The sequence below is a fragment of the Mizuhopecten yessoensis genome, unplaced genomic scaffold (genome assembly GCF_002113885.1).
Source record: "Mizuhopecten yessoensis strain PY_sf001 unplaced genomic scaffold, ASM211388v2 scaffold3079, whole genome shotgun sequence".
Classification (NCBI taxonomy): Eukaryota; Metazoa; Mollusca; class Bivalvia; order Pectinida; family Pectinidae; genus Mizuhopecten; species Mizuhopecten yessoensis.
Genome location: NW_018404865.1, coordinates 157,529 through 180,212, shown reverse-complemented (window position 1 = coordinate 180,212; position 22,684 = coordinate 157,529). Strand labels below are relative to the sequence as shown.

General features: G+C 36.4%; 1 protein-coding gene across 1 annotated transcript in view; it reads left to right on the top strand.

Moving 5' to 3' along the window:
• Positions 1-11,123, top strand: part of LOC110446946 (fibrocystin-L-like) — a gene marked incomplete at its 3' end in the record, with an annotated part of 37,432 nt that extends 26,309 nt beyond the window's left edge. Inside the window, exons 3-15 of the mRNA XM_021492294.1 lie at positions 3,464-3,683; positions 4,125-4,215; positions 4,729-4,786; positions 5,494-5,587; positions 6,041-6,091; positions 6,595-6,677; positions 7,473-7,515; positions 7,772-7,842; positions 8,622-8,732; positions 9,378-9,470; positions 9,747-10,015; positions 10,399-10,487; positions 10,994-11,123. Of these exons, the coding sequence (XP_021347969.1) occupies positions 3,464-3,683; positions 4,125-4,215; positions 4,729-4,786; positions 5,494-5,587; positions 6,041-6,091; positions 6,595-6,677; positions 7,473-7,515; positions 7,772-7,842; positions 8,622-8,732; positions 9,378-9,470; positions 9,747-10,015; positions 10,399-10,487; positions 10,994-11,123 (1,403 nt within the window). The remainder of the gene's footprint in view (positions 1-3,463; positions 3,684-4,124; positions 4,216-4,728; positions 4,787-5,493; positions 5,588-6,040; positions 6,092-6,594; positions 6,678-7,472; positions 7,516-7,771; positions 7,843-8,621; positions 8,733-9,377; positions 9,471-9,746; positions 10,016-10,398; positions 10,488-10,993) is intronic.
• Positions 11,124-22,684: the final 11,561 nt, after the last annotated feature.

Below are 22,684 nucleotides of genomic sequence, written 5' to 3'. Positions count from 1 at the left end.
CCGTCTTTGCGTATTGCAGAGTTATCTTCTCTTGGGAGCAGGTATTGATTGTTACGTCACTTATTTGTGAGAGTAACGTCATCAATGTTTGAGAAAACGACGTAATTTTTTCATACAAACCAATGACGTAACAATCAATACCTGCTTCCAAGAGAAGATTACGCTGGTACACGGGACTACATGATTAAACAAAAAAGCACCAAAAATATAGCTTGTGACATACTGAACGTGTTTTATTTTTCCGCCGGACACCACACTTTCAGTCATCTTTGAAATTCCGTGGGTTACGCTTATTAACGTACAGAGAGTGAGAGCAACCACGTGGACTTAGAGGATGGCCATTAACTCGCATATCTCACATACACCGGCTACCCAGATCGGTTTAGTACGGAGTTGAAAGCATGGCGCAGAAGACCATTTTCGTTTTTCGCGATCCAGACGGTTGAACTGGTTGGACAACAGTTGTTTGTTTATGAAATAAGATCGGACCCAGTAATCGGATGCTGCTTTCAGACGAGCCTTGACAAAGCCTTGCAAGACCTGCATAAGCTTCTAAATGTCCGTAAGGATTTTTACCCGAAATTGTTACGAACAGGCACGACTGTGATAGGCTTTGTCCACATGCACTGAGCTGGCACCGTTTTCGGATGTACATTTGTTCAAATACGTCAAAACAAACTTGATATTGGATCAATATAATTACCGACCTGAAAGAGTAGACCTTGCCTATGTTGTTAATTGCTACTAGTTCGGTTAAGTGGGGTTTACTATAACCGGATTATTTATTTAAGCTCCGTCAGTGATGGTATGTAAAGGGCAATTTGGATTTATACATTTGTATACAAAACGCTGATATTGTCTCGCCTGCGACGATAGTCGAGAAGACGAGTTATAAAGATTATATTTTCCTGTCGGCGACGTCGGCGTTAATAGGTCGAGAGAGCCCTTTTCCGAAACGACGGCTATGAAGTGTGTTCAGTTGACCGTAGTGACCACAGGGACCTGATAATTTGTAACAGCTGTATCTGGACCGAAATTGAGGTGTCAAGAATAATGATTTGACAAAGTTTAAGGAATTTAGACCAACTAACGGTAAAATCCCCCCTCCCCCAAATCTACCGAAAGTTGATCTTAACTCCTAAAACATGTCAACTTATTCTGAACACCTTCAATGATGTCCAAATATAACTGTGATAAATTATCAGGTCCCTTTGGTAGTGACTACATCCTCTGAATTCTAGGGTTTCGGTATATAAATATTTGCAGACTTACGTAGTTCTATACTCATTTACAGTGCGCCTTATTCAAAAACCAATATTATAAATTTCCGAGCTGTGTCGTAACAGTTACAGGGACATATTTCCTCTTTCGCATATATAACAGTTATGATTACCTTTCCCGGTGGCCAAGGGTTTCGCTAACGATGTTTAAAATGTATCCCAGTATATTTGAGATGGCGAGAGCAGCACTCCAGGATTTCTGAAACTACTGAGTAACACTGATCAAATGATAAACATATCAATGAATATTTGTTTGAGCAGAAATATAATAACTAACAGAAGATAATTTATGACGTTTTGTGAAATTAAAAAAAAAATTGCAAGGGTCACTTATAGGATAACAAATTTGTGCCATACTTTGGCCGAACCATAGCCGAATCACATACATTCAATCCCGGTTGGGTTTTTATAAACTAAATAAGTCTGCTTGTACCTTGTCTGAGCCTAAACGATAGTAGATTAAAATTCTGGTTTGAGTTTTATAGACTTAAATAAACATCTGTAAATATTTACGGTAATTTCAAAAACAAACATATACTATAGTTCGGAATTGACGTCAGTCAACGTCTTATCTGTTAAAGATCTTGATTTGTTTTGAAAATAGTTGTTATCTCTCAATCGGTTGTGTATTCAGGACTGTAGCCAACAGAATTAACGCCACAAAACGATTTGATTATAAAACTTATAATCTCGTTTAAACCAAATGAGTATTACTGAATTTTACTTAGACCTTAGAATCCCTCTAGGCCTGATATTGATCTTTAATCCAATTAAAACATCGCAACAATGTCAAGTACTTTTATACCATAACTTGCAAGTCACAAATTAAAGCCATTTTGTGCTCAAATACATTCATTGTCTAGGGGATCCCCATGCCACTGAACTCCCAACCCCCAAAACTATTTAATTGGTGAGTTCTCCCATCCCCCGGTATACCAGTAGCTTTGTTTAACACTTTCTCAGCAGAACATGATATTTTGCAGAACTTTTATTTGAAAATAACAATGAGGGGAAAAAAACAATAACAATAATATGAAAAAAGAAAATGATAATAATATTCAAGTATAGCCTTTGGCTGGGGTTGATACCTGGAAGTGAGACGATGCGTTCGTTTGGAGACACGTCATAATTCTATTTTTAGAAACACCCAGTTTTTTAACAAAAATCACACGCTCCAAGTCAATATCGGTTTTTATCGGTGGACACGTGATGCACTTCTGGCCAATCACTTGTCGGGAATAATATGAAAAAATAATAGCGGTTTTTATCAGTGGACACGTGATTCACCTCTGGCCAATCACTTGTCGGGAATAATATGAAAAAATATTAATTAAAAAAATATTAACAAAAGAATATCAGAATCAACAAAGCAGGTTTCTTAAGGGTTGAATAAAATATGTTCCAGACCAGGATTCGAACCCTGGTCCTCTGATCTATATACCATCACTCTATATTTGGTCATCCTTCTCGGTTATAACTTAACAGCAATGCATACATGTCCTAGGATTTAAAAAATATCAGATCAACTTAAAAGATAGATCACAAAAACACATACATGTTTCAACACATATCGAAAAATAAATAATAATTAAAATAAGATAAATAAGAAAAAAATATTCTTGTGAAAATGCACTTGTAAAGCGGCCGAGCTGACTTCTCTGTATGCTCGGTGAGCAGGTCGATTCGCCCGAAGGTGACGAGCTGTCGTGCGTGACAATATGGAATGTAGTCTACACTTGGCCAAGCCGATATATGGACGTATTTTGTGAACTGTTGGTACACTTGCCGTTGCAAGATAACCTTATAATTAACATTCATATAACTTGTAGCTTCTTACTACAATATCATAAGGTTTTACACTGATTGCATGGTTTTGTATGGCACTGCTTCAACTGAAATCAAAATGACCGTGACCCTTAAATTAAAATGACCGTGACCCTGAAATTAAAATGATCACCTTCCGAATTAATTGCAAGATGTAGATTTAAGACCTGTTCCTATGTGAACAGGTTTTCCGTATTTCGCGTGCGGCAATGGTCGTGTTACAAACAGAAACGAATATAATCATTTAACTAAACCAGTCCTAGATAACTGATCTTGCTGTACATTATGTTCCAAAATGAGCTTCTTTAACTAATTCAAATCTTACTTACATGTAGCCCCATTGTTTTGTCTATTTATAGAATGTGCTACGGTGTCCAGCGTCGGCCCGTCCAAGGGGAGCACTAATGGGGAGACACGACTGACCATAAAAGGGTCAGGCTTCGCCAAAAACCAGTTTAACTACGGAGACGGGAACGCCCACCTTGGTAACACTGTTACCCTTGTGTCTGGGACCCAACAGTTTGACTGTCCCGTACACAAAGATGGCACCCACGAGACGCAGATCATGTGCTATACTCCGTGAGTATGACGTCACAGTGTTTTGACATCACTGTCATTCTTTTATCGGATTCAATGTGTTTAAGTCTTGATTGTAGCAACTGTAGTCAGTCATTCTTCCATAATTATATTTTAGCGTTGCTAAACATTAAACTGTCAATGACTGAATGAATTTCCCAGTAGAGAACAAAATAATTATACATGTATCTGTGGAGAAATATTGTAAATGTACTTATCGATAATAATACCTTAGAAGGCTTACCCAGCAGTTGAAAAACACTAAATATTGTTTTCGCAATGTGATTTCTATGGATGGCATTCATAATTTTAAAAGTGTTCTTACAATTACAGCATTGTGTTGGGAAGAACAAATACAATCTCACTAATTTTCAATACATGTATATGTTTCTGGTTTGTCTCCTGGTGTTCCGCAATGTGTTCAATTTTCTTTTTTTTAAACAGACACATGCCTGTTGACTCCTTCAGTGTGAAAGTAACTGTGGATGGCGTTGCTATTGACGACAACAATATATGCAACAACTGTCCATTTGCTGTAAGTTTCCTACAGGGTTCAAAGCAAGAGATGTAAATTACAGGCAAATTTCGTATTGCAATATTAATGGAATTATTGCAATATATCACAGTATATTGAATTTCTAAAAATTCATTTTAATAAAAGTTGTCCATAAAGAAATAAAATGGTGTTCTTTTATCAAGTTTCAATGAATTTTGAAATTGTTACACCATTCAAGTTTAATTTGGATAACATTCATTCTTTTTTAGCGTTATTTGTTTAGCATAACTCTGCCTTGTCCACCAGAATTGTTGAGTGACAATTACACTTATATTACAAAAACAGAATTTGCTAAGAAAAAATGCTTAATTACTTGCCCTTAAACGTCTTTAAATATCCATATTTTAAACAAACATGCTATCGATTATCAAAACAAAAATATGTTAAAACTTTTAAGAATGCATTGGTCTGCTGTATTCATGTGATAAACACATAAATTTATGCCAATAAATTTGCTTGGTTTATATAACACGAAATGTATCCTACTTACAGACTAGCAGCTCGAACACACCAACCATTACTTCGATCGAGCCTCGTTCTGGTCCTCCAGGTAAGTGGATGGTCGAAATCGGAAAGCATTTCCAATTTTATAGTAGATATTTGTTGGGGGTTGCGAAGAGTTATTCGTCATTCTGTTTACGGCATGTAATGCGGTCTGTAGACTGTGTAAAGTGTGACCAGAGAATATTCACAGGATATCGCTTACTCTATTTGGTTTTGCTGCATGTTCCGCGTTGTGTTACGTTTTAGTAAGATCTCGGCCGATTATGTAGGAGTTGCTCTAGATAATATATTTGTTTTAATCTATTGGATATAACAGAACTATAAACAGGGACAGTATGTCGTGTTACCCAATTGAGAGTTCATGTTGTCGTGTGAACTGAGAGGATTGCTTCCATTTTCGAGCTAGTGAATGTTGCATTTCCAGTAGCGTTGCTGTAGATTCATGATTTTATGGGTTGAACCGTGTCCTTATGTTTGTCTGTGCATCCGTAGTAAAAAGCTTATTTACATGATACCTCATGAAGCCCTCATCAGATTATGTTGATATTTACAACAAAGTGTTTAAACACGATATTCAATTACTAATTAGAAATCAGTGGTCATCATTCTTGGTGAAAAGGCCAAAGGTCACATTTGACCATCTTGTTGGAAGGAGGGTATGCCTATATGAGGTCCGCTGATTTTGTGCTATGTTCTTTGTCTTTATATGTTTGTAGCTGCAAAGAGAATCACGTCTTGTTTATTGTATTTAAGGTACGATTGTGAAGTTTTACGGGAAGATCTTCACTGACAAGTACGGCAGTAACAAAGACGAGAGTACAAACGGCAAATCTGTCAGCATCTTACGGTGTGTACAAACTATTGTCAGGCTATGGATATTTATTAATTTCTTTGAGGTTTTTACTTTTCATAACATATCGTCCGTCTCCCGTTGTGAGTGTTCTGAAATGAACTGTTTCTAAATTTTACATCCTTCTCCAGTGTTTTAGATTGATAATTTCCCAAAAGGGATGAAGGTCCTGAGCAATTACATGCTTAATATTTTTTCATGAAAATATCATTGAGAAACGAAAAAATAAAGCAGCAACCAAAACATAAGGAAGGAACAAAGTGAATTAAGAGTGTTAAAATAAATAAATATTAAGTGTTTAGTTTGAAAAAAATATTCAGATGAAAAATAAGATAACAAATGTAAATTCAATGAATTTCTTTATAAAAGAATATCGAGAACACTTTTGTTGAACAAAAAATATGGGATATAATTGATTTTAATACCAGGTTATTGGGTTTTTGTTCTTAGAGTTTACGTTGGAGGACAAAGCTGTGAGCTGAAGAAAGCTGATGATGTGTTGTAAGTATTTGTTGGCTAAATAAATAATTGTTATGTTTCCAATGCACTGCCAAATATCGACATAATAAGACTTATCGAAAATGCTAAAAAAAAGAACTCACTTGTGATTTGAATAACTTGGAAAACAATATTTTCGCGTTTTTTTAATCATTTTGTTTTGCAATAATATCCGAAAAAATAACTTTTTTTTTTCAGATGTTGATGTGGTTTATATACAGACTATAGTTTTGAATGATTTGCATATAATTCATACACAAACACGCGTAGATACATACACAATAATACATACCTACATGTACAAAAAAAAATGCTAACAACTTCATAAACATAATAATAAATCTTAATTCTTATTTACATAAAAGTTGACACATATGTCCACAGTTCGTACATCCGTGCGAAATATTTTTTGCGTATGCACGCGCGCACGTACGCTAGAACACATGAACGCGCAAATATCCATATTCATTGGTGCCTTTCTATAACCAATATATTTCTTTCCACAGTTACGGAATCGAGCTTGACAACGGTGGCGACAGTGACTATGGTTACATCAAATGTAAGATCGGTGAGACTGGCACCAAAATAGGTAAGTTAACCCTTGGCCTCTGGTCATCTTGACCATCAAACTGTTCTCCAGTCCCTGAGAAAAAATGGTGGTTTTGATGTCACAATTTATGTCACTTTTACTCTGACAAATTTACTTATGACATTATGAACGTTATTTACTTGATTCTAGTTCAGGGGATGTCTCTCCTACCTGCTCAGGATAATTATATATGTCACCTGTGTATCACACTGTACGTGTTTGGGTAGTGCTAGAATTGTAGAATGCTAGCTGTTAGCGCCGAAATGGCATCTCCGGCTGTATATTCCCCAGGGAGTTGAGAAAGATATTGGCTGGTTGCAAAGGCCCTATAACCACGGATAATAATTTGTTAATCGCTTTGAGACGACCTACGAACTAGGTTGTGATAAAGCGGTATATCAGATTCTCGAAGAATTATTATTAGTATTACTGGTCAGTACCATTTAGAAGACTGTACGTTACCGTAAGATGTGACTTATGTGTATGTACCCACTCCGCTTCCTGCAGAACCGGTGGCTTTATTATGTGTCGTATGCTAAGGAGATGCTCACGAAAATTGTTCTGCCGTCCCGATAATAACGCCTAGGATATATAATGCTCTTTTCTGATTCTCTTTTACTCTTTTATTTAGGCGATGCCCTCCTTTTCATGTGACCTTATTGTTGCCAGTGCGTTAAACCAAAACAAACAGCAGAATTGTCTATTTGTGCATCTTTACCCATCTCCTTTTATTAGTTATAGTTAAAACTAGAAACACGTATTGGTATCAAATACATATTGTTTGTTTATTAACAGGAAGCATCAACGGTACCTTCATCATATCTGACGAATATGGCAGGTGAGAAACTCTTTCATTACAGACGTTTATTTTATATAGATATTGACTGGTATTAAGATAATATTAATATATTTCAAAGATATGATTTTTACGCTTGGGGTGTGGAACCTTTACCTTTTCTGGATGTTATCAAATTCAGCATTTTAGCCTTTGTAGGAACAAGTCCCCTCGGCTCATTGATGGTAACATAAAGGTCAGTTTCCTTTTAAATTTCTTCGTCAAAACTAATTCTTAAAGACCTAGTTTGTCTATTTAGGGCTGAACCAAGCAAGGACCTGTACCAAGTCGGTGGAAACTATCAGTTCTACATGTTTCAAACCTACGCAGGTGAGTATGCAGTTTTGTCTATATGATGGAACGAGGACTAGTCCAAGTATGCATTTATGTTGACGAGTGGAAAAAGTCACTTTTAATTGCTACTGTATATGTAGTAGAGTTTAAATATAATTGTGGTTGTCAGAAGTTGCAAAAACATTACCCCCATCCAACCTCTGTATGCATTTTAGGAATGCCACGACATTGTCTGCAGCCTGACATGCATTATATATATTTGTCGTAGGTCGAACGTTCATTTTGTTTAAAATTCTTAAATTTTCTCTGAAATACTCAACAAGCCATGATCAGAATCAAAATGTATAACAATATTTTGTTTGAAAAATGGAATATGTGAAAAAATAAAATTGTTTGGCCTTTGCAGTTTATTTTCTTCATGTAGCATCTGAATAATTACAAGCTCATACATACGTATGTGTATAAGAGGCATAAACATATAGATTACACACATATAATGTCAGGATTAATTGGTATTTATATACGAAATTACCATAGATTAACTGTGAAAGTGACCTATTTCCAATCTTGTAGCTTAAAGGATTTATAAACATCCCTACCATTACAGTTAATAATGCACATTTCAGTCTAGCCGAACATATTAAAAACATGCTTAAATGTCACAAATAAGATTAATAAGATACCCAAATAAAATAGCATTGAGTGATGCTTAGTCACAGAATGTACGGGCAGTAGCTTACTCAAAGAAGATGAATATATTTCCTTGCAATGCATTTTTTTTATTCAATCTAATTATTCAACGTTCTGTCTGCCAGAGATCAGTTCGGTCACTCCAGCCACTGGCAGCGTGGAGGGAGGAACCCTTATCTCCATTGCCGGAAACAATTTCGACGAAACTCGCACGGGTGCAGTGGTAATGGTTGGAGGTAAGTATCGGAACATAACCTATTATTTTATTTACGTACACATTATTTACCTCCATTAATTGTTGGGCCATGTTTGAGTTCATATCACCGTTTATTGAGAATGTAACATGATTATGTTCCTATGTGTTTGCTATATATTTTAGTTTTCTCTTTCTTAGGGGTTCTGCTATCTCACATGTAAAAACATAACTGAGTTACCTCCCATTGAAAATTCCTTATAATATTAGAACACGCGTTATTATATAGTTTTGTTCATAAAAAACCCGTATATGTACTACAAACTATATCTCATATCAAATCGAAATATCATTGCTTTTGAAGAACGGAAAATGTATCAATTAAGCTCAACTCTCTTATATTGTAGAATAATGTCAACTTTGAATTTTCAAAACTAGGGATATTCCTATAGAGTTACACGTGAATGCTTTCAGGATTCAAAGAAATATATGCTTTCAGATTCAAATATAATATAACGCAGAAGAATAATCTAGATATTGAAAGTTTATTGCAATTTGTTAACACTGTTTCATTATTTGACAAATGAAATGGAAAGGATACTATGATTTATATTTCAAAGAGCATGTTTTGTCTTACTTAGGTGTTGTCATAAATAATCACCGCCCTATTTTGTTCTTTACTTTGTAGGCACGCCTTGTGTAATAAAGGGTGCCGTGACCAAGACATTGATTACATGTGAGACTGCTGCCAAACCAGTATCAACACCAGCCAGGCACGCAGGTAATATCACGGTGTACCGCATATATGTACAGTGATGATGAGATAAGGGACTAATTTCTATCTGCAGTAAACTTCGTTAATGTAATATCTTCATTATATTATATATTGGTTCGGATCTCTATGACTGATCTCAATTAACATAGAACATTAAGATGTTTTCTTTTTATAGACAATCTAAGATATAGTCCTTGAATGAAAACACGCTATATAAGTAAGGCACAACTATGTATATTTTGTTTACTACATATATTCCTCTACCTTTAATGTCGTTGCTAGGTAACCGTGGTCTGAAGCTAGAAATCTGGAATGCGACCACAAAGACGCAGGCTTTGCTGTCCGAGGTTGGGGCCTTAGACAATACTGCTGCCGACTATTACATGGATTTTCTGGATGAAGCATACTACACTGATAGTACTATGGACAATATGGTCACTAAGATGAGCGGATTCTTCGTGCCTCCTTTTGATGGGGACTACAGCTTCCATATCAAGGCCGACGACGGGGCGGAACTGTACCTCAGTACTGATGACAATCCTTCTAACATGGTAGGCCTACAGCAATTTTAATGCTTGTATAATTGACTTGGTTGTTTGAAAAGAGGGTCCGTTCGAACCACTGCCTGATAACTCTGCGTTTACCCTTTTCTGTTACACTTGAGACAATATGCCTCCCCATACAATTCAAGTATTTAATCAACCAAGAATTTCCAGTCAATGAACAGTTTTTCATATCAAACTTTATTTGTATATTGAAGTTAGGTTTTATTCGTTTATATGTTCAGATTCAAACAATATTACCTAGTGAAAATATTGTTTTCAGTAAAACAATATTCGCGGCAGTCTTCGATCAACATAACCCTTTATGGAAAACTGATCATGACACTTTCATAGATATGTCGAACTTTGACCTTTTATCAAATGTTTTATAGGCAAGGATTGCTTACTCTGGGCTAGCCAATAACTATTACACAACGAGCAGCCAGAGCTCCTCAAGGAAGACACTATCCAAGGCTAACAAGTAAGCAACATTTCACAAAAGGCAGTTTCACCCATAGGTAATTTAATTAGTTTTCAAACTGTTTTTTCAGTATGGGCGAGTGTGTACGGCAATTTTGTTGACAATTTTATACATTCAGAAAGGATGAGAAAGGAACCTTATGGCCTCAGTGCAAAACTGACGAGGGGAGTAAATACTTCATATTATTTGTTTTCCTTGGTTTTACACAGATTCTAAGCAGCATATATAGTATCTAATTTGTATAAATTAGAAATTCAGAAACGTAACAAGCAGGATACATATACAAGAACCGGCACACATACGCATGCAAACATATAAAAACGATGGTGTACCATAGCGGTTAGTGCAAGGATTAGGTTTGCCTCTGCACTGATTGTGAATATGTCTCGTCTTCCTTTAAATCTTTGATAAATGTCATCCAGTAGTTTTTTTTAATATATTATTGCATTTCGAAAACATTTAGTTGCAATTTAACGTGAATCTAATTTATGTTCTACTTTTTGTAGATATTACATGGAGGTTTACCACCGTGAAGGAACATCCGGGGCTTTTTCTAAAGTTTCAGCTCGCTTTTACAACACCAATCTAACAAGTGCCTATACAGATAACGTCAAATCCGAGGAACAAAGTATAGAGGTCGCTTCAACTGTCAAGCGCGAGATACAGAGCCTCACATTTTCTGGTTTCTCAAGTGGTTCGTCGACCTCTGCCGTCCAGGAAGTCACAGTTGAGGAGAATGTATCTGGAGCTGGGGGACAGTTCCGTTTGGGACTGTATACCGCATTTACAGGTACAATTACTAGAGTGGTGATCGGAACCACTATATATTCACATTTACAATCACTGGTACAGCGACGAGCCTATTTTCTGTTCTCATATTTGCCATCAAAAGTAAAATAGTCAAAACTGTTTTTATATCAATGACGAATTTAGAAATTCTAACTAATTAGGTCATACGTGAGTAACTGCCAAATGATACATTTCGCTGCAGTATCCCGTTCGTGTATTTCACTCGCAATGAGGTAACATTTATCATGACAGCGAATATTATAATACAGCAAACCAGACATAGTATTTATATGTGAAGAGCTAAATGAATTATTGGTGATCAATAATTTTACGGTGTAGGGCGAATATTTTGCTCAACGAAAGTTTTCCCGGTGTACAGTTATGTATTTACACACTTTTCCTTTGCTGATCATTCATTTCCTATTCATTATGGCAAGTTTATTGTTACACTCTCGATATACATATCCTTTGTAGCATTTACATTAAATTACGAAGATGGACATGTAAGGTCTCAACCGGAACTATTTTTTTGTCTTCACGACAAACTTTGACCCGGCTTCAATATACATGGTGTTGCCTTTCCCTTGTTATCCTTACCCTTTGTTACTGCAGATTTGATTGAGTTCCAAGCCGACTCTTCTGACGTAGCAACGGCCATCAATAACTTGCCAGTGTTTGACAGCGGAGAGAGTGTTTCCGTTACGGCTGTTACAACTTCGACCAACGGCATCAAGTATACCATCACCTTCACCTCGGAGAGGGGTATGTCTTGAAATCGTAAACCTTGAAATGTGATTTACACTGTATGAATCTATGTTTTCAGATATTTTTCCCTGATAAAGCATTACAAACAAATAGGACTTTAGGTCATATTTGGAACAAAACATCTATTAACGTGATGTAAGGAATCTGATCATGATTCGACACGTTTATGCAAGTGAAAGGGAGTTGTCATTGTTTTTATGCATTTTGTAAACAGGAAATTTCCCTGCATTTGATTCGGAGGCTGCAGGTTCTCTCACAGTGATTGTTGCCAAGACAACGACAGGGACTCCAAGTGGTGCCGTGGTAGCCTTGTCTATGGCGGGAATTCCTGCACCTTTGGTGGCTGCAGGAGCATCGTCCGGCGAGGTAAATTATAAGCTGAGGATCGAAGAACATTTTTCATTGCTATGCTGGCCTTCTTTTCCTTTGTATACATTTCCATATATCAGATCGAACTGTTCCACTCGTGTTGTGATTTGTGTTTAAAAACTCCAAAGCAGACATAGTGTGTAGGACATGTACTGCGTGATGATTGATTTAATTAAAAACTAAACTAGATATAAAGTTAATCCTTATATGTATAGTTTTTTTTCTTTAATATTACATAAACCGCGTTCTTTTAACCGGAATATATACCACGGGAGGATTACAAGCATTCCTTTCAAGTCCGATGTGTGATACAGTTACGCTTCGCGCCACGCTTCGAAGGCCATCGTGACATGATACGACCAAAATCGGCTGCATATCTGCAAAATAACAACGTATTGGTTTGTATGTTCGCTCTTGAACATGTAGTCATAACTCATTAGCGGTAATTCTTACTTCAAAGTTGCTCTATGCGACTATTTTTAGCACAACTTGCAAAGTTGCGTAACCCGATGCACTCGTACAATATTAACTCTCACGCGTAAACTGTTATGATTAAATCATATCGTTGTCATTCCATAACCAGTTTATCTCACAGTTACATTTAACTCCAAAAGATGTCCCGTTTAATTCCGGAACGCTATAATATGGCCCCAACGGCTCTCAGTTTTGGAACTCTCCTGTGTTTTTGTAGACTCCACGGTAACGGTAACTAGGCATAGTGCCTACGAAATCACAAACACACGAAGTAATTTTATAATTTTGATTTAAACTTCAATAATTGCTAAACCCAGTTTGTGTGATGTGATATAACTATCAGCATTTAGGCAGGCATATGGCATGTAGGTCATGTAAATTTATCGAATCCGTCCTGTGATTACCTATTATCTACCAGCCTTATCGAATGCAGTTGAAAATATTACGGCAAAGTTGCCGTATATCGAACGTTATTGTCAAAATTGAATTAACTATCGTATTTCAGGGTATTGTTTACACTATATTAACAATGTAAGCGTACAAGTTCTTCTTTTTACTTCCGAAAATAGCAATGGAAACCCCCGGGCTGTTGACGTACACATATGTACATACGCACGAGAATGACTGTCGTTATCGAGTGATACTGTCAATTGACCTCAACAAAGGTTATTGAGTCAATTTCACTGGTATATTGCACAAGCTGCTGGTTTGATATATATATCACATTCTATTATTCTCGCAAGTTGCTCCGAAACTGGTTTTTTTGGTTCCTCCTAAAACCCATATACCAAAGAATTTAATTTCTCCTTAAAACAATGCATGTTTTGTCTTCTGCGATGGCAGTGCATTTTTTATGCAAGAGATGAGTTATACGTTAAAATTGTTTTTATTTGTTTTAATTCCTCAGGTACAATCTGCCATGGAGAAGCTTTTCAGCACACGTTGCCCATCGGTGATATCGAGCCCTGCAGGGAAAAAAGTGCAATACACTTTTGAGTCCTACTCCTCAACTCCTTCCTACAACCGGAACTACCGTTATTCAGAAACGGAAGCTTTTTGCGGCAAATATGTCCTCAAAAACCCGAGATATATCTTCAAATCGACTTCTGACATCGATCCAGTTTCTTTGACAATGAGCCCAAAGGTATGCTTTTCACAATTTTATATACAAATAGACTATATTAAGAGACGACGGAAAGGGGAATTTCTACATCATCGAAACATTGAGTAATCGGTTACTATGGAGACTACTAACATTGAGTAATCAGTTACTATGAAGACTACACACATGGATGCCCCGATCATGCTCTAAAATCATATTTTAGGAAATTTCCCGCTTCGAGGAATTTCAAAATATGATTGTAAAATAATTCGAATAGCTAACAATTTCTATTTCAAAACTTTTAAGTATTGTCTTATGTATCAGGCAGCAGCGAACTAACTCACGATATCTACGATAAACAATAAACACTGCACTGTCGCAGTTTTTCGGCAACTCAATCTCTCAATCATGTATGATATATAAGCCTTTGATAGGAAAAAAATAAGCTTCTGCAGTTAAGTTCTTGATCCATATGAGATGTATTCCCGAAAACATAGCTTTATATAGAAATAATACCCCTCCAAAACTGTTGTCATTATTTATTAAATGCTTAAATTTAATTAAGGATTATTCAACAATCACGCAATGGTAACTGTCTGTGTTGTAGCTGTGTTTTGCTCACCAAGGAGCCATCGGGACCAATTTAAGAGTGTCGTATAGATATACAAATCAGCAATCAGAGGCTGTCGAAACATGGTCAACACTGACGGACGCCATCACAACCACTGTAACTAGCGAGTAAGTTGGCTAGCTTTTCTCTTTTGTCCTTGTTAGAGAGATGACAGTTTTTTACTGCAAAGCACTTTGTCTGCATACTTATTGTAAAACAGGATATTTTCGTTCTTTTTTCTTTGTTAGGGAGGACAAATGATACCTGGACTAATTCTATGTTATTCACCTATAGAAATAGCAGTTGACTGGTCAATCGTTTGCAATTTAGTTATATATCTTTGAGATTGAGAATGGTTTCTTTATTTAATGTTTTGTTCTCGTCCGGTGGATAAAACAATGAGCAGAAAAGCTATTGCTTGTCATACGTAGCATGGTTAATATATCAAATTGATTGGTTAAACGCATTACACATTAAGGAAATTTACCGATTTTGAACATGACACAATTTTCGACTTGTTTTTCGCCTCGTGCAAATAAACGACATGTAATAGCCACACGCGAATAGGTACAGATCTATTATACAGATTATAGATGTATAGAGTATGGATTATCGATTGCCAATGAGAAAAGTGTCACGCCGTGATGAGTTTAAAAAGTCAAACTCGAAAATTTTCAAAATGCGAGCACTTTTAGCTTTACTTTCACTGTACAACTTGACAGGGAATTTCTCAATTTTTCATTGGTAGATGGGAGTACAGTTGCATTGAGATCTTCACTGATATAAGCGCCCTTGTGAGCGGAGGAAGCCGATTCTTCCTCAATGCAGCGATCATCTATCGATCCGGCGATGTTTACATCGATGAGGTGTATATGGGAACAAAGGAACCGACCAGCGACGGTAATATATCAAATAAGATTTCATATTCTTTCGTTATTATAAGGACACAAGGACAAAACATATTAAAAATCTATCAATGCCATAGCTACACTTTCAAATGAGTTATTGAAATAATCCTGGTATGAAAAAAGGTCATTTATTTCGTTTTAGAAACATAAACAGGCAAAAATGGCCGCGTACAAATATAAACTTACTAAAGATATGTAGATATTAAGATTCAGAACCATTGCCAAGGAGAAAAATTCGAAATTGTGATCTGTTTATAGAGGCAAAACTCGAAAATTTTCACAAGCGAAAATATTTCTTTTAAGTCTGCTGTCATTATTTTTAAATATACGAGACTAGTATACTTGATACCTATATAAAGGCACGGTTGGCCGATAAGCAGATCAATGAATCTTGAAATATTTTCTTTGAACAATATCGATACAAAAAAACAACGAATTGATTTTGCGTTTTTTTGGAACAGTTGGCATTGCCATGCAACGTCTGAAGGCAGCTAGGCCGAACGGTGTCAAGATTGACAGCGTTATAGTGGCTGAATCGTCAGGTAGTCACCACGTAACTCTTGTCCCGCTCAATTGTGGATACAACTTCCCTCTCTTCACGTCCGACTCGGCACAGGTAAATAGACCACACTACTTACTTGGCTCTTTCATGACTCTACTAACCAGCCCGTTCAAAACAGGATTCAGACTATTTTTATTATCTAATTGTAATACAATAGAACTCCCAATTAGAATAGCATTTATAAACATGAAATTTAAAAACATTGGCTGACTATTATCGAACAAATTTTCTATATAGTATGGCAAAATAAAATAATAATAATAATAAAAAAAAGATATTGAAAGAGAACAAATATGTATTTGTACTGAAAAGCGATTTGTGTTCCTGAGAAGATGGCAATGCAAATCATTACCATTAGATTCTCCTGAATACAACATCTGGCAATCTGTTTTTTTTTTGTAATAGACAAGCAAATCTTGTCCTATTGATTTTATCTTTTTGAACGCAGTTAACAGAAGGGCTGCAACGATATATTGTACCGTATCGTATCGTGATACTGGCCTGTGTATCATATCGAATTGTTTGTCTGTATCGTTATACACTGACAGTACTTAAATAATCACCAAATTTTTATCAAACTCTAAAACTCTAAAATGGTGTGCTTGTATCGTGATATGTACCGTATCATAAACATCGCACCAAGATACGTATTGTATCGTATGGTATGCGTATTGCTGCTGCCCTATTTATTATAGTTTCAATAAAATGACAATTGCATTTTTAAAATAAGGGAGATAACTCAATATTCACAGGTTACGTATAAGATATGATTTATACTTACAATGTTTTGTTCATGCAGACGCCCTCTGGTGCCAATGTAGCAGTGTCACGTGTTCAAGCTGCCTCCCCACCAATCCAGGGAACATTTGCCGCAACATTCCTGGGATCAACCACTCCACGTAAGTACAGGACAACCGATTTTGACTCCCACCCCCTTCCCCACTTTGGATCCTAGAATCACCGATGGATCATAGAGGGCAAAACAGTTGTATGGTTGTATGGTGCAGCTTAATTAACGTTTGGTGTTAAAGTGTATAGGTTTTGTTTCATTTGTGATGTTATAACTGTTTGTGATATTGTGATTTTCGCATATAGCAAATTGATTCACAATATGAATTAATCATACATACATGTTGTCAATCTGTTATCCGTCCAGACATATGGGTGATGACGTTAGTGATTCGACGGTGACCTTCATTTTAGTCTTCAACTCTTGGCTACATGTCTTTGTGGTATGTGTATTGTTTTATATATCGTAAAACATTTCGGAGACAAATGCATCGTTATTCATATACGTTTAATATTTTGTTAAAGTTATCCCGGCCGACATTGATACAGATGGCTTAGCAGACAACCTTAAAACGATCGAGGGGCTCAATGAAGTTTCCGTAACAAAGGAAGGGGATTGCGCCAACTTTGTTTGGACGATTCGGTACACCTCACTTGCCGGGGACCAATCATTAATCCAGGTGATTCTGTCAGCATTTCATTGGGTTATTGAATCTATTTTAAACAGTGCGTTGTGGGAAAAAAATCATCGAGAACATATTTTGTTTCTATTAAAACGCTTTTTGATACCAATACATACATTTCTACGATAACAAAGAAAGTTAATCATTGTTTCTCTCCGTAAAAATAATTATATTCTTTTCTATTGTTTGCTTAGTTGGATTCCAGCAAACTTACAGGTGAAGCTGTTTCCATGACTGCACAAGCTGTGACTGATGGCCATATTGATTTTGACCCCATACCTGGAGAACTTCTCAGAGTTCCTGATGACAAGGCACAGGTACAGAATCCAATTTTTATAAGTTTTAAATCATCAATATAAGCAATAAGAGTATCCAGATACCAGTTGTACTATACTACATTTTAAGTTATATAAATGTTATTACTTTACTCTTAATATCTTTAGTTCGGTATAAACAATAATAATCAGCTATTACTCTTTCGTCTGTTACAGGTGATGATGTTGATTAATGACGTGCCAACCAAGTGCTCTGGTACCTGTGACTTTGAGTGGCTGACGAGTAGTACACCTACTGTAACGGGAATATCACCTGGCACAGGTGAGTCCTCCTTTCCATCACCAGCGTTTATACAGGCCACATTAAACAATTTGAATTTGTATCAGATACGTTCAACAACATTCAATAATGATGCCAGTGTTAAAATTGTATACATAACAAAGTTTATTTATCATTTGGAATACGGCCATAAGTATTTGGTTTGTGATAGTTTAAGAATGTTTATGAAGTAAACATTATTATGATCATTTTCTCTCAAGGACTATCTGGAACAGCCGCTACTATTACCGGGACAGGGTTTAGTGGAACTCCCGCCGATAACACTGTCACGATTGGAGGAACAGCTTGCACTGTGACTAGCTCAATCTCAACTTCAATCACATGTACAATTGGCAGCGGACCGGAGGGAATTTGCAAGGTGGATGTCAACGTGGCAGGTTCTGGGTTGGCACAGCACAGCAGCGGTGATGTCAGTTACATTTACGCTACAGGAATCAACAGTTTCTCACCCGCCTCAAGTAGTTTAGGAGGTACGTATAGCCAACAATAACTTCTCACCAGTCGCAAGTATTTCAGAGGTACATATAGGCATCAGAAGATTCGCACACAGTTCGAGTAGTTTAGGAGGTAAGTAAATGCATCAACAGATCCTCACCAGCCTGCAGTATTTTAGGAGATATGTATAGGCATCAACAGTTTCTTACCGCCTTAAGTAGCTTATAGGGTATGAAGAGGTAGCAAAAGTTTCTCAGTAAGTTATGGGGTACTTATATGCACCAACGAATTCATATCGCCTCATATAGTAAAAGAGGTATACACATGAACAGTCATCAACAAATACTCGCTCATCAGGTAATTTTGTGTGTCTATTTCAGTTCTCTGTTTTTACGGAGGCAAACACAATATTTATTCACGCTATTATCTTATGTAATTTATATACATATACATAATAATATAGATATGCTATAAATACTTATCTTAAGTAGTCAATCAAAGATGCATACAGTCTATCTTACTGATGAATGTTATGTGCAAACAACAAGCATTTGCCAAAACAATACACTGCAAACTCTTTCATCAAATATATATTTTGCAGTTCAATCCAGTGTTATATTTATTAACGTATTTTAGATATGCGCGTATTTCGATTTATTTTTATAATAAAAACAAAATCAGCCTAACACAAATTTTGACTTGAACTAGGTGGCGTAAACCTGACTTTGGACGGATATGGCTTTAGGAACGACGCAACAGTGGCTATAGATGGTCAAGACTGTCCAGTCATCTCCAGGACGACTGGTCAGCTAGTCTGTCTAATACCGCCAAAGGTAAGTAATGGTAGCAATGCCTATTGGCCGTTCTAACTTGATACAACACTAGAGAACAGTTGCAATAAATATCTGGTCATTTCATAATATTCAACCTTAAAATATCTGCAAAATCCTACGAATTCGATGAAGGTGAACTTGGATTTCGATATTAATATCAATATTGATGCATGATCAGTTCAGATTCACAATACACACAATAATCACTCTCTTCGTTTGACATCCAAGATTAAGGAAGATAGATATACAATATATGAAAGATTTCCTTTTTATAGAAAATCAGAAGTATTTTACATGTTATAGATATGTTTCAGAACTAATTCCACATCCGCTCTCAGCATGGCCAATTATAATTGTTTACCTTTTTTTGAGGAGATTTTGAAATATTTGTTTTTAGACGTCTGCAGGCGCCGTATCAGTTGTTGTGGCCATGACCGGTGTAGCCTCCTCTACAGCCTCAAGTTCATTTACATACGACTCTGGTATCACGGCGCAGGTCACTTCCATCACTCCAGCCTCATCAGGGGTCAAAGGTCAGCTCACTAATGTCATATGGTTTTGTGAACATCAGATACAATGACTCTATCGTTCGATAATGATTAATTGATTTCATTTTGTTTCCAATCAAAATTTGTTTTTTTACTTTTTGAAGTGAAATTGAAAAGATGTATATTCGATGTATTATTGGATTGTTGGAATTTCGGTCCAAGATGATACATATTTTTATATCAGTTTCGAATTCATTAGTTTTCAATATTCACTGTTAAACTGCAAATTGTAATACAGAAAAAGTGTATCATTCCTTTGTTTGGTTTTAGCCTTTACTGGTATACAACTATGTGTATAAAAGCAAAGTAGACAATTTAAAACATTTTTTATACAAGAGAGACGTGTAATTATTAATATGAAGCTATTTTTGTATTTAAGAAATATTTTACGTTTTTTTTTATCTATGTTGGTTTTATTTGACACCAGGTGGAGCTACTTTGACAATGGTTGGATCAGGATTTGGAAGCTCTGGTACCGTGATTATCGGTGGTACGACTGTCTCCCCTTTGAGTTATTCAAACACACAAGTGACTGCGACTCTCCCCTCACTCACACCAGGGGTACATCCTGTCCAGGTGGTAGTTGGAACAGATGGTGCTGCTGTTCTCACTAGGTAAAGTAAAGACGTAATGCATATAAAAAGATGTGCTAAACGTTTGTGCCAACGCTTGTTTAATATCATTGCATCATGACTGCTACTGAAAAAGATGTTAAACGTATTTTTTTATGTTTGTACTGGACATAGACTAGCCATCAATCTTTTCTGTTTGACAGCACATCTACCGTACCTTCAGTCAATTACGTCATGAAAGTGACCAACGTGTACCCACTTCAGGGATCGCTCCATGGAGGGACCAAGGTAACTATCACTGGCGAGGGTTTGGATGCCGATGCGGAAATCAAGATTGGAGGTCATTCCTGTGATGTGGACACATCTACGGCTACCACAACTCAAATTGTGTGCAAAATTGGTGACACTGGAAGGATTCATCAAATTGACAACCAGGGGTCACACTTGCGTGAGGACAATTTTTCTGGATATAGGAATTACAAATCAATAAGAATATAAGATCCCTCAGATAGTTTGAGACGGTTTGTAGTTTAAAAAATACGGATTCAACCGTAGATCTATATAAAAGGGGAAAATCCGAGAGCGAAAAGGAGTGGCAGAATATACAGGAGTAAAATGTCAATTAAATTAAATTAGTTATAAACCATGTTTCGAAACATATTCTAAACATTTTTGTTTCGTAACTTAAACGAAAGAATTATTTGATTTGCAGATTTCGGCAAAGGTTATGCCTGGAACCCAAAGAATCCAGAGGTAAATCTTGGGGACACAGTACGTTGGAGTTGGGACTTCCCATCCTGGGTTGCAGGCATGAATCCCAGAGTACAACAGACTACAAATGCTAGCTCTACAGAAGCGGAACCTACGGGTTTCAGCAGTGGCCCTACCGGTACTAAAACAGGTACAGTTATTTAGTTAAAATACAATATTTGTTCACAGATCTTCCGTGCTAATTCTAACAATAACATTAGTCAGCCAATGAAACAGATGTATTGCTCTTTCGGTCTATTGCGTTAGTCGTTATAAAAATAATAGCCCACAAAAAGAACAGACGTATTGGTCCATATAATTGTTGCTTTATTCTACATTACAATCTCATTTATTCATGGAACACCATTTCTCGTTAAGGGAGCAACGATGTCACACAACAGTCATGTTAGCCTACACCTCGGCTATATTATTCCACAAAACACACAGCGACTTCAGTCCACAGAACTATCACTTAAGGCTGTACTTATTCTATTACAGAGCTTTGTTCTTACATAAATAAATGAGGTTGTATTTTCTGTACTCATTCGTGTATTATAATTTGCATAGTTTGTACAGGTGTTATTATCTCCATAATCTGTACAAAAGTTCACATACTCAGTAAATATGGTTTAATTTACAGAATCTTTACATTTGTTGAATTTACATAGTCTGTGAAGATGCTATTATTCACTTTTTTGTACCTACATGTATGTTATAAATTCACATATTTTGTTCAATGCTGTTATTCACAACTTTTTTGGATATGTTTTAATTCACATATCCTACAAAGATGTTAAATTCGCAATTTCAGTAGTGATGCTGTAACTCGCTTTCCATTAGTGATGTTATCAATAACCGTTTTGCAGAGCTGTTATGATTTGCATTTTCTGTACAGGTGCCTTTGAATTCAAGTTCAACACATTGGGCACCAACTACTATTGGAGTGACTATATTGATCTGTACACAACTACATGGTTCCGGGGGTCCGTGCAAGTGACAAATAAGGAATCTTATGTCGGTGACTTGAGTGTCAAGGTCGGCGGAATTGAGGCTGCTTACGACAAGAACTCAGGTAGGAGGTTAATCCGATTTTACATTCACACTAATGTTATGTATATATCATTTTAAACTCAGGTGATTTAGAGATCAGATATTTTAAATATCATATTTTATAAACTGCAATTAATACTTTGCTTCTTTTGGGGCAATTCATAAGTATCGGGTATTTGTCTAACAAAAAGACGTTTTCCTTTGTTATCAGGTGTGAGCAACCCCTCAGGGTCCGGGCAATGCGCTGACACACTTAGTACAATCTCTGGATGTTCAGATGCCGCACCTACAGGTGGTGACCCTGCCAAATTTAACTTCAAATTCTGGTCTTGTCTTACGCCAA